General features: G+C 39.9%; 1 protein-coding gene across 1 annotated transcript in view; it reads left to right on the top strand.

The window, feature by feature from the left end:
- Nucleotides 1–13,349, top strand: part of LOC109923391 (unconventional myosin-Vb-like) — a gene marked incomplete at its 5' end in the record, with an annotated part of 126,168 nt that overhangs the window by 34,577 nt on the left and 78,242 nt on the right. The window contains 4 exons of the mRNA XM_048613914.1: nt 2,232–2,388; nt 3,635–3,778; nt 6,163–6,244; nt 7,300–7,407. Coding sequence (XP_048469871.1) covers nt 2,232–2,388; nt 3,635–3,778; nt 6,163–6,244; nt 7,300–7,407 — 491 coding nt within the window. The remainder of the gene's footprint in view (nt 1–2,231; nt 2,389–3,634; nt 3,779–6,162; nt 6,245–7,299; nt 7,408–13,349) is intronic.

Genomic DNA, 13,349 nt, shown 5'->3' with positions numbered 1-13,349 from the left:
TGGCAGATGGAATACAATGTAAATAAATGTGAAGTCATACATTTTGGTAGGAATAATAGTAAAAAGGATTATTACTTGAATGGTAAAAACCTGCAGCATGCTGCTATGCAGAGGGACCTGGGTGTCCTTGTGCATGAATCACAAGGTAGGTCTGCAGGTACAACAAGTAATTAGGAAGGCAAATGGAATTTTGTCCTTCATTGCTAAAGGGATTGAGATTAAAAGCAGAGAGGTTATGTTGCAGCTGTACAAGGTGCTGGTGAGGCCACACCTGGAGTACTGTGTGCAGTTTTGGTCTCCTTACTTGAGAAAGGGTGTACTGGCACTGGAGGGGGTGCAAAGGAGGTTCACTAGGTTGATTCCGGAGTTGAGGGGGTTGGCTTATGAGGAGAGACTGAGTAGATTGGGATTATATTCATTGGAATTCAGAAAATTGAGGGGGGATCTTTATAGAAACATATGAAATTATGAAGGGAATAGATAAGATAGAAGTAGAGAGGATGTTTCCACTGGCAGGTGAAGCTAGGACAAGAGGGCATAGCCTCAAGATTAGAGGGAGCAGATTTTGGACTGAATTGAGAAGGAACTTCTTCACCCAGAGGGTTGTTAATCTATGAAATACCTTGCCCAGTGAAGTAGTTGATGCTACTTCAGTAAACGTTTTTAAAGATAAGGTAGATTTTTTTGAACAATAAAGGAATTAAGGGATACGGTGAGAACACGGGTAATTGGATCTGAGTCCATGAAAAGATCAGCCATGATCTTATTGAATGGCGGAGCAGGCTCGAAGGGCTAGACGGCCTACTCCTGCTCCTAGTTCTTATGTTCTTATGTTCTACTGCACTCTGGGGCAGAGCGTTCAGATTCACATCCCTCCTGAGAGAAGTAGTTTTTTTTTTCTCATTGCATTTTGTACCTAACTCGCCTCACTCTATATCGATGATCTCTTGTTCAGGACTGTGTCCCCCAAAGAAGGGGAGACCATCTGTTCAACATCCACCTTTCTCAATCCCTGTTAGCATTTTATATACCCAAGTCAGACTTCACCCCACCACCCCTGTTCTTTTAAACTATAGAGAGCACAAGCTATTCAACCGTTCCAGGTTGAAATGTTGTGAACCTCTTCTGAACTGCCTGCAGTGCCACCATATCTCTCCTCCAGTAAGGAGACCAAAACTGGCCACCAATATTCCAGGTGTGATCTCATCAATGTGTTCTAATTGTAACACCATTTCCTCTTACAATCCAGTTCTTTTGCAATAAATGCTAGGATTCGATTTGCAAGAGACCAAAACACGCTTCTAGTCCTATAAATTTTAAGACTACCAAGACAACTTGACTTTCCCTTTTTTAATTACATACGTGCAAGTCTCGTTTATAGAAGTAATGTGCACCAAGTATTTTTGCTAAATGTGCACAACCAAAAGCTATGCTAATCGAGTTGCTGAATAAAGATGAATCCCTTTTAACTTTGCATCTAATTGTATTTCTCATCTTGTTGATGAATGACCTTCATTGCCTGTGTGTTGTGCTTTCAATCAGATGCCGCGCATGAGCCTAAATTATCTGAATGACCTATTTGGTTAGTTTGGTCTAATTTGTTTCATTGTATATTTCATGTTCAGTTCATTAGTTCCCAATTTTACTTAATCTTTTGACATCAATCAATACTAACTAGATGTTAGACCTCTGGAATAAGAAGTTGGGCTTAAATGTTTGCACATAATTGTGCCTTTTTAAACAACTGTGCTGCATAATTTTGCGTTAGCTTGAAGGTCATTTGGTTCAATGTTCTGCACTTGCATAAAATGTTTTTGATCACTTTTCCCCACAATTACAACAATATTTGATAATGTACTTAATTGGCAGTAAAGTATATGGCAAACTAACCTTTCTGACTTGGTTCAAATTTTAATGTTTTCTTCATGGTTTGTTTTGCTAATGTGGTGGGGAGTTGGGTTTGGTTGTATTTGAGTTATGAATTTGGAATGTTCATGTTTTTATATTTGACCTGCATTTAACTTTGAAATGCTTTCTCTACTGAGACTGGAGTTTGTCTTCATTCAATGTTTTCATCCACCATTTTGTTGTGGCTTTACCTTTTTTGTGTTGTAGGGTACTGTGGCTCTTTTTTTCTGTTGAAATAAATTGAGCTAAAGATGTTAGCCCTACCAGTTTTTCATAACTGGATGTATGGTGATACGAGAAAGTTATCTAATTTTTTTTTTCAGGGAAGAAAAGAACCAATCCATTATAATCAGTGGAGAATCTGGAGCAGGAAAAACTCTGTCTGCTAAGTACATAATGCGCTATTTTGCAACTGTTGGAGGATCTGCAGGTGAAACCAATGTAGAGGAGAAGTTTCTAGCATCCAACCCCATCATGGAGGTATATTTTGTACACTAACATGTATGTAGGCTTGATTTAAAGGTCTGGCAGTATTTTTTTAAATACTTGGAATACCTGCTTTTTGTGGATGTATTGTAATGATTGAACTGTTCTGTCAAATAGTTGTCAGTGTTGTAGCTGTACAGGAATATCATGGCAAAAGGCACAGCTCGTTCTTTCTAATGAAAGACAAATAGTGTGGTCTCTCCCCTCTATCCCTCACTTTTTAGTTGCACTGTATTTGTTCGGACTGTCATTAAATGGTGTAATGTATTAGAGCTGTACAGCATGGAAGCAGGCCTTTTTGGTCCAACTTGTCTATGTCGACCAGATATTCGAGAGAAATTTAGTCCCATTTGCCCCATACCCCTTTCAAAAATGCTTTTACATTCATATACCCATCCAGATATCTCTTTTAAAAGTTGTAATTGTACCTGCCTTCATCAGTTCCTCTGGCAGCTTGTTCCATGCATGCACTACCTTCTGCGTGAAAAAGTTACCTCTCGGGTCCTTTATTAAAAATCTTTCCTTTCTTGCCTTAAACCTGCAACCTTTTGTTTTCCTCCACCACCCTAGGAAGAAGACCTTGGCTGTTCACCCTATCTGTGCCCCTATGATTTTATAAACCTCTGCAAGATTGTGAGGGGAGGGGGATCACAACGGTGAGGAAAGACCGCAGCCTATTCAGCAGCCTCTCCCCACAGCTCAAACCCTCCAACATCCTTGTAAATCTTTTCTGCACCTTCTCAAGTTTAACATCTTTCTGATGGAAGGGTGACCAGAATTGTGCACACCACTATTCTAAAAGTGGCCTCAATGTCCTGTACAGCTGCAACAACATCCCAGCCCTTATACTCAATGTTCTGACCAATGAAGGCAAGCCTGCCAAATGCCTTGTTCACCACCCTGCCTACCTGTGATTCTACACCGCACCCCCCCCCCCCCCCCCCCAAAACATCTTTGTTTGGCAACACTCCCCATAAGTCCTGCTTTTGTTTGCCCCCATTTACCAAAAGTAATACCTCACATTTATGTAATTAAACTCCATTTTCCACTCCTTGGCCCATCTGATCAAGGTCCCGTTGTACTCTGATAACTTTCATCACTGTCTACTGCACCTATTTTGGTGTCATCTGCAAACTTGCTAACCATTCCTTCTTTATTCACATCCAAATCATTTATAGTAATGATGAGCATTAATTGGCTATTTTTAATGTTGGTGCCACAATGTTTCATTTTCCAATAGGCAATTGGAAATGCAAAAACTACAAGAAATGACAACAGTAGTCGATTTGGAAAATATATTGAGATCAGTTTCGATCGTAGGTATCACATTATGGGGGCCAATATGAGAACATACTTACTGGAGAAATCACGGGTGGTTTTTCAGGTAAAGGATGCTTTACTCTATTTGAGATATCTGTAAATGCTTTCTGTCCCTTGTCTGGGTTTAAAATGTATTTTCTACATATACAAAAATCCTTGTGCTGCTGTTATTCTAGTGTAATAACTTTGAGTTATTCACAAGCAACAGAATAGGAGATTTAGTTGGTATACTGTTATAAATGTAGTTAGTTGGATCTAATGGCTTGATAAAAAAATGTTAACATGCAGACACTTTCAATGCATCTTTGGATCTCCTGAACAGTCCTCTGCATAGGCTAAATCATCATTGTATCCCTGTTTTTAAAAAATAAATAAATAAATAAATGTAATTAGAAATTGATAGCCATGGATTACCAGCTATCATGTGGTACTTATCAGCTCCAAACAACATTCTACTGAGATGTTGGATATGTTCATTGAATTCTCAGTAATACTTTTCTTACGCCACCTGGCAAGTGGGGAGTATTCCATCCTCCTGACTCGTGCCTTGTAGATAGTAGACAGGCTTTGGGGAGTCAAGAAGTAAGTCATGCACTGCAAGACTTCTAGCTGCTGACCTGGTCTTGTAACCAATGTACTTTATATAGTTAATCAAGTTTCAATTCTTATCAATGGTAACTCCCAGGATGTTGATAGTGGGGTATTCAGTGATGGTGATGTCATGGAATGTCAGGGCTGATGGTTAGAATCTCTCTTGTTGGAGATGATCATTGCCCAGCATTTGATATGAATGTTACTTGTCAGCCCAAATTTGGATTTACTGCAGATTTTCTGCAATTTTTAGTTCATGTGCCATAACATCATGGGGATATCAGTTAAAGATGTATTGCATTTCTGCAGCAAGACAGACCACATTGTTTAGCATCAAGTGCCTTCCAAGTATCCCATTAATAAATTTATTCATGCAGATACCAAGCCTGTTTTCTATTAACATTCCAAACATGAGTATGGAACATAACCTAGGAAGTGACTTATTTATAAATGAGTAATAACTCCAGGGAAAAGGTAATTTGCAAAGATTCTGCCTTTTCTATTTTTGACTTTCCAATATTGAGTCTTCAATTCTGCAAGTGTGTAATGTAGCTCATTTAAACTTTGTTTACAAGCTAATTACTCATTTCTCCACGGTGTAGGACTTAACGTTCTCCAAGTGCTTTTTTCTCCAAGATAGCTGTTTGCTTTATCTCTAATAAAGCCCCCGGAATCTTGTTTGTTTATATACCTAAGTGGTGCATGCAATCAATTGCAAGAAAGCGATTTTGTCTCTTCATTCACCCACAACAAAAACAAAGTTGCTGGAAAAGCTCAGCAGATCTAGCAGCATCTGTGAAGGAAAAATCAGAATTAACGTTTCAGGTCCGGTGACCCATCCTCCGAACTGATTGTGGCTGGGAAAAACATCTGTTTATATGTAGAAAATAGGAATGTGGTGGGGTAGGGAGTAAATGATAGGATAGAGCCCAAAGAGAGAGAGAGATAGCAGTTGGACAGACAAATGAGTTGGTAACAATCAGGCTGGGTGGGTGAATTGTTGTTAATGGGGACTGTTTGTGACTAACAATAGGGGGTGTGTAATGGCAGGCTATGTGGTAACAAGGCCTGGTGTGTGGGTTAGGGGGCTGGGACATGGGAGAGTTTAGGCCCTAAGATTATTGAACTCAATATTGAGCCTGGAGGGCTGTAAGTCCCCAGGGAAAATGAGGTGCCCCACACACCAGGCCTTGTTACCACACAGCCTGCCATTACACTCTCCCTGTTAGTCACTAACAGTCCCTATTAACAACTATTCACCCTCCCAGCCTGATCGTTAGCAACTCCTTTGTCTGTCCAACTGTCTTTGTCTCTTTGGGCTCTATCCTGTCATTTACACTCTACCCACCCACCTCCCTATTTTCTGCATATAAACTGACGTTTTCCCAGCCACTATCACTTCTGAGGAAGTGTCACCGGACCTGAAACGTTCACAGATGCTGCCAGACCTGCTGAGCTTTTCCAGCAACTTTGTTTTTGCTCCTGATTTACAGCATCCACAGTTCTTTTGGTTTCTGTCTCTCTATTTCCTGATTTGGCTGAAATAACTTGTTCCTTGGAAATTGTATCTGTCATTTGAAAGTGTGACAAATTTGTTGGTCACCTTACTGCTGGGACCTTTCACTATTAGCTGTGAATAGTAGCCCAAAGCCCCTTGTCTTGGTTGCTCCACATTTGCCTCTGTCCTACTGTTCTCTCTAACCTGTACACACATTCTTCTGTCCAAAGGCTGGTCCCAAGTCTAATGTGCTAGTCTCCTGAGTTTCCATTAGTTTAGAGCATGCTACATATCCTGTTGTTTTTTTTTTAAACTTCCTGATAATTATATCTACAACATTTTAATTATAAACTTTGCAGGTTGCTGAGGAAAGGAATTATCATATATTCTATCAACTCTGTGCCTCAGCTCAGTTGGGAGAATTTCCTGAATTGGATCTTGGTAAGTGTGGGCAAGAAATTTAATGCGTAATGTGACTCTGCCATATTTGATGAGTCTTTTCTGAATCACTTCAGACAATTGGCTGTAACTTATTCCCCCCATTATTTTAAATGATGCTTGAACCAAAAATTAAATTACTCTGAAGACACCGGGATTATATTGTCTAACTTCTTCAATGCACTTGTGTTTGCAAATGCAATTTGGAGCACAGCCATTGGTGAAGTCACTTATTGCTATATTTTGTGTTAAGTTGTCAACGTTTTTGTGAATTATTTTCAATCTTGCTCTTGACTCCCATTCCTCCTAATGTCTTGTGTGCTCTTCCCCAGGCAAGTTCGTGTTTCATTGCCTGCCAATGCTTCAACCTGAGCTATTTCCTTGTCAGTTTTTGATTGGTAACTTGCCCTTTTCTTATCCTTTCAAGGGCAAGGCAAGGGGGTAGGTCTCCTGTCTACCACAGCCAGAATGGGAATTGAACCTCAGCTGTTGACATTGTTATGAATGACTTGAGAACTCTAGCCAACTGAACTAAGTTCTAAGGCTGCAGTCTGTTATGACCCAATCCTGTTCCAAAAAGTTGATAGAGTTCCAGAAACATGGTGTTGGAACATTCTCTCATAGAACAGTAAAAATGTCACGGATATGTAAGCTGTATCCATAAAGCAGAATCGTTTTTATATAATTGTATTTGTGCTGAATTTCTTCAAGTAACTGTGACCAATTGAAATATTGCCTCCACAAAGCTATGCAGAGAGGAAAATCGATGTGAAGGAGCGTGATTATCATTACAACATGACTTTTAACAAGCTAGGAATTTTAATGCCAGTGGAATCTCAAATTCTGAATATGTCAGTTTTGTTTTTATTACCTAAACCAATGGTATTAGGTGACTAAGGCTTGTGGGAGGCAGATCGAGATGAAAGCTTGTTTGCCACCTGGTGTACCATTGTTGCTGGAGACACTGCTTTACATTAAAACAAGCAAGAAGGAAACGTTAAATTTCACATGATGCAGTTCCATTACTTGGCCCATAAATTTGACTCCTTTCCTTCCAGGTAGTGCTAAGGATTACTACTTTGTGAATCAAGGAGGTGATTTTTATATTTATGAAAGAGATGATGTTGCAGATCTTAAAAGAACTCGAAATGCTTTCTCCACATTGGGTATGTATATCTTAATACAAATGCAGCAGAATTTATGTACATTCAGATTTCCTCCTAGGTTAATGTTTTGTTTTTATTCCTGAATATTGTTTTTGTTTTCTAGTATGCTAATCATGACTAGTCCTCTCTAGTCATGTGCATTTTCAATGAGAACTGAAATCTTTTGCTTTTGCAGCATTTTAAAAAATATATTTCAAATTTTTGTTCATTTCAAGGACAGAAATTAAGGTATCTGATTATAGCAGCTGTTGAGAGGATATAACATAACAGGACTTTTTTTCTCATTTCCAACTTTGAAGTGAGTCTATTCAGGCAAATCTTTCCTTGATCTGCTTTACATTAGGTGGATTACTGGAGGAGAGTTTGTGCTTCCTATTTTGAATTTCAAATTCACTCAAGGTATCAGTGTCAGGTTTTTTCATGAATTCATAGTTTGCCAGTGAAATATCTAGTGTGTACAGAATCAATTGTGTGCAAGTGAGAAGAACTGTATTGATGGACTGTGCAAATGAAAACACTTCATCATTGCAAAGCATTTAAAGTACAATGAACTACCCTCTTATTCTGAAGAAGTCATGCTAGACTCCACATTAATGTGCTCTTATGCACTCACTATAGATGCTGCCAGACTCACTGAATTTCTCCAGCACTTTTTTTATTTTTATTTCAGATTTTGAGCATCCGCTGTATTTTGCTTCTATTTGACTTGCTTTTAATTTTCATTTAGTCACTAGCTTTTGGTAAGTGGAGAGTTAGTGTTACATGTGAGCTGGACTGAATGCTTTCTACGTGGCTTGAATTAATCAGAACCATGTGTATGAATAGGTGATTTGAGTTGAGGATATGGTGTTTCTGGCTTTTGACTGCAGGCAATGACCTTCAGTTAATATAAACTTTGAACAGGTAAGAATTGAAACATTGCAACACATAGGCCCCAACCACAGCAATAAAAAATGGTGTAGTTGGTGAGATTTGCACAGATTTCATAGGAAAGACCTAGGAAAGCAATGGACTCTGGAGCTGTTTGTCTCACCAGAGTTGGTGGGGCCAAGGATTGTCTGAACTAGAATACTCGATCCCTTCTTTTTTTTGTTTTGATTTTTGTTTGTTATTTCTTGCTCAATAGTCCCAATGTCATGGCATCCAGTTCCTCCCAGCCCTTTCTAAAACTTAACTTCTGGTTTCTAAATGTTGCATTGGTGGCCTGTAGTATGGTTACCTGCTGCCTGTTGATGTGTTTATCTTTTTTTCACCCCACCCCCCTTTAGATTTGAGTACAAGATAAAAGAAAATGCACAAGAATTAATTTCCTTTTTTAATTTTGTTATTGTATTGAATGGTGAACTTGCCAGAATCTACAAATGATGCTTAAAGGTTTTAATTTATGACTGGATTGTAAAACATTCCATAAAGGGAGGGAGAGGAAAAGGAAAACCCACTTGTCATCTGATACAACTCATGAGTGAAAGGAGAAACCTTGACCGATAGCATTAAGGCAAAAGTAAAGCCTCCATGCAATCTAACCCTCCTTTGCTTTCTGGTTTCATCTGCCGTGTTTTCACTGGCCTAACAATGAAGAGTAATAATGGCAAAATCCTACATGTGAGCTACCAATGCTGTATTGGTCAAACAGGTGTACAACAAATCTAAAGACTTCACTTGGCTGTTGGAAAATTGTGGATTGCTGTTTTGTCGAACTTGAAGCTGTGGGAAGTAACTGATCTGAATTGTTTCTCGTAGACTAAGTCCAAGGTAACGTTTTAGACACTTTTTTTCTATTCATTTGTGGGGCATGGGTGTCGCTGGCTGGCCAGCATTTCTTGCCACATCCCTAGTTGCCCTTGAGAAGGTTGTGGTGAGCAGCTGCCTTGAGCCACTGCAGTCCTCCTGCTGTGGGTTGACCCACAAGGCTATTAGGGAGGGAATTCTAGGATTTTGATCCAGCGACAGTGAAGGAAGGGTGATGTATTTCCAAGTCAGGGTGGTGAGTGACTTGGAGGGGAACTCTGAGGTGGTGGTGTTCCCATATATCTGCTGCCCTTGTCCTTCTAGATGGAAGTGGCCGTGCGTTTGGAAGGTGCTGTCTGAGGATTGTTGGTGAATTTCTGCAGTGCATCTTCTGGATAGTACACACTGCTGCTACTGAGCATTGGTGCTGGAGGGAGTGGATGCTTGTAGATGTACTGCTGATCAAGCGGGCTGCTTTGTCCTGGATGGTGTCAAGCTGCCCGAGTATTGTTCGGGCTGCACTCATCCAGGCAAGTGGGAAGTATTCTATCATGCTCCTGACTTGTGCCTTGTAGATGGCAGACAGGCTTTGAGGAGTCAGATGAGTTATTTGCTGCAGTATTCCTAGCTTCTGACCTGCTCTTGTAGCCACTGTGTTAATGTGGCGAGTCCAGTTGAGTTTCTGGTCAATGGTAACCCCCAGGATGTTAGCGGGGGATTTGGTAATGGTGTTACCATTGAATGCCAAGGTGCAGTGGTTAGATTGTCTCTTATTGGTGATGGTCATAGCCTGGCATTTGTGTGCGAATGTCGCTTGCCACTTGTCAGCCCAAGCCTGGATATTGTCCAGATATTCCCACATGTGAACATGGACTGCTTCAGTATCTGAGGAGTTGCGAGTGGTGCTGAACGTTGTGCAATCATTGGCAAACATTCCCAGTTCTGATCTTTTATGATGGAGGGAAGGTCATTGATGAAGCAGCTGAAGATGGTTGGGCCTAGGACACTACCCTCAGGAATTCCTGCAGAGATGTCCTGGCACTGAGATGATTGACCACCAACAACCACAACAATCTTCCTGTGTGTCAGGTATGACTCCAACCACTGGAGAGTTTGCCCTGTGATACCCATTGATTCCAGTTTTGCTAGTGCTCCTTGATGCCACAGTCAGTCGAATGCACCCTTGATGTCAAGGCTGTCACTCTCACCTCACCTCTGGAATTCCCTTTTTTTTTTTTTTTTGTCCATGTTTGAACCAAGGCTGTAATGAGATCAGGAGCTGAGTGGCCCTGGCAGAACCCAAACTGGGCGTCGCTGAGCAAGTGCTGCTTGATAGCACTGTTGATGACACCTTCCATCACTTTACTGATGATCGAGAGGAGACTGATGGGGTGGTAATTGGCCGAGTTGGATTTGTCCTGCTTTTTGTGTACAGGACATACTTGGGCAATTTTCCACATTGTCAGATATGTGTTGTAACTATACTGGAACAGCTTGGTTAGGGGAGCAGCAAGTTCTGGAGCACAAGTCTTCGGTACGTTGTCAGGGTCCGTAGCCTTTGCAGTATCCAGTGTCTCCAACCATTTCTTTATATCACGTGGAGTGAATCGAGTTGACTGAAGACTGGTATCTGTAATGCTAGGGTCCACTGGAGGAGACTGCAGAGTGGATATCCATCTCGCTTATGGCTGGAAGATGGAAGATTGCTGTGAAAGCTTCAGCCTTATCTTTTGCACTGATGTGCTGGGCTCTTCCATCATTTGAGGAGGGGGATATTTGTGGAGCTGCTTCCTCCAGTGAGTTGTTGGCTGTACATTTCCCTTGACAAATTTAAACTTGGTGAATCTGAGCTCAATTTATATGCCTTGAAGTGTTGGAATGCTTAAATTGTTTTCTTTTGTTTTAATCAAATCTTAACACAATCTCAAAAGAGACAGACCCACATGGGCATCTTCTAAAATTCATTGGGTAGGGGTGGGGATAGGAGTTTGAGAGGTGCCCTGATAGAAGTTTCTAAAATAATGAGAGGTATAAATAGTGTTAATGGTATTTGTATTTTCCCTATAGTCGGGTATTTAAGACAAGGGGGCACATTTTTAAGGGGAGAAGAGTTTTTAAAGACACAAAAGGCAGCTTTTTTACACAGTGTGGTCTGTGTTTGGAGTGAAGTTCCTGAGGAAGTGGTGGATACGTGAATAGGAAAGGTTTGGAGGGAAATGGACCAGGAGCAGGCAGGTAGGACTAGTTCAGTTTGAGATTGCGCTGGACTGAAGGGTTTGTTTCTGTGCTGCATGACACTGACTCTATATTCTCTATATTTGTTGGTTTTGGGCAAGGTGTGTAGTGGATGTGTCCTCTGGCAATTCCCAGAATTTTGCTGTTAACTAATTTTGTACTGTTATTGTGGTTTAGATTCCACCAGAGCCTTGGTTCTAATGTTTCTGCTTAATGCTGCAGGGGAATGATTTTAAACAGTTTTCTGTTCAGTTCAGTATGAAAACTGTCGTGATTTCTGATGATTGAGTGTCTTTATTGAATCTTTATTAAATAGCCATTTTGATTTCCATGACTGAAGTGAACAATCTTCTATTCTAAGCACTGATGGTAATAACTGCTGTTTGTTTTATTTTGGCCTTGGTAATGAATTAATGAATGTGAAATAAGTTTGGGTGTATGGATTGAATTGATTTTTTTTGTTTTAAATTGGTTTTGCTTCTGTCCTCCGAGGAATCCTGAAAGGGAACTAGGAATTCTATTTCAAATGCATTTTAATAGTTTTCAGAGTTTTGAGGCAATTATTTTAATATCGCTAATCAGATTGTGAAAGACTCTGATAACTTTTTTAAATTTTGTCCAAGCAGTGTATTAACTTTATCAGACTCTTTCTTTCCCTAGATCTTTTTTTTAAAAGAAACCTGCTTCAGATCCAGTTTGAACTGTGCTTCTAAATGCCTTCCAGAAATCAAGCATTGCTGCAGTTGTTACAGTTGACTTGCTTTTCCTGCCCCAACAGCTTTTAATTGAAATTGCACTATTCTGAGAACTATTGAAATGGATTTTTTTTTTTTTTTTTAAACCATCAGTTTCAGTAAGACCAGATGTAGCAACATTTGTGTTGAGCACACCCTTGGAAAATACAGGGCTGAAGAGAATTATAAAATAACCAAGAAACTTGTGGAGTAAAAGAATTAATTTGCTACAGATACAAAAGATTCAGATCTATGATATGAATGACATCCTTTTTTATTTTTTTCTGACTGAGGCGCTCAATTTGGAGGTATTTATTGCCACCCTCTGACTGGTAGAGGTAGAATTTTATTTGATCTGATTTTATCATTGGTGACCTAAAGGCACTCTGTTTTATTCTTACTGTTATGGACCTGACCAAACTCTCAATGTTAAGAAAATAGCCTGGTCCAAATTTTTTTTTTCTCTTTTTAAAGGCAAGTGCCAGCTGTTGCATTCTGGATGCAAACTGATTGATCAAACTACCAGATTTGGAGCAAAACACACTTTACTCATACACTATAGTTAAAATACAGCAAAAGAAGAAAGAAAGTGGAATACCTTAACTCTGTAAGACCCTAACTTAACAGAATAATAGACTATTTAACTACTAAACAGTAACTGTTCCAGTATAGTAACACCCTGTAAACACATCCTTGGCAAAGTCAAATTCAGTAAAATAGTGTCACAGGCAATCCTCCAGTCGAGGAGGAAAACCATCCTGAGAAAACTCAGGAAGAGGTAGTAGGGAGAGATGTACTGCAGCTTCCAAAGCCAGCTTTAAGATCCCAGCAATTGCTACTGAGTAAGTAAAACTAAAAATCCTGGCTGTAGGGGAGCCTCACCCCACCCATTCAGGCTGTTTGTAATGTTCCAGCATTTTTTAAAAACAAAAGGCCCATGGCCCCTCAACCTGTTTACTTTATTGGATTCAAGTAGATGGCTTGATACCTCCTGTCTTAAAACCTCCCTTTCTTTTAAAAAAAAAAAGGACAAAATATACCTCTTAAAGCCATAGTATTATCTCAGTAGTTCATGGAAACTCTTTCCATTACCCAAAGCTAGGATTTTTCTGTCAAATGAGCATGCAAATTATACTGACAAATGGGGCTCTGAGTGTAAAACAATCTGTTACAATGCACTAGAAATAGGGGTGTTTTAATTGCCTGAATCCAAACCTGGAGTCTGATCTTTTCGTACGAGCTTGA

The sequence above is a fragment of the Rhincodon typus genome, chromosome 29 (genome assembly GCF_021869965.1).
Source record: "Rhincodon typus isolate 14 chromosome 29, sRhiTyp1.1, whole genome shotgun sequence".
Classification (NCBI taxonomy): Eukaryota; Metazoa; Chordata; class Chondrichthyes; order Orectolobiformes; family Rhincodontidae; genus Rhincodon; species Rhincodon typus.
This window is presented reverse-complemented; position numbering and strand designations above follow the sequence as displayed.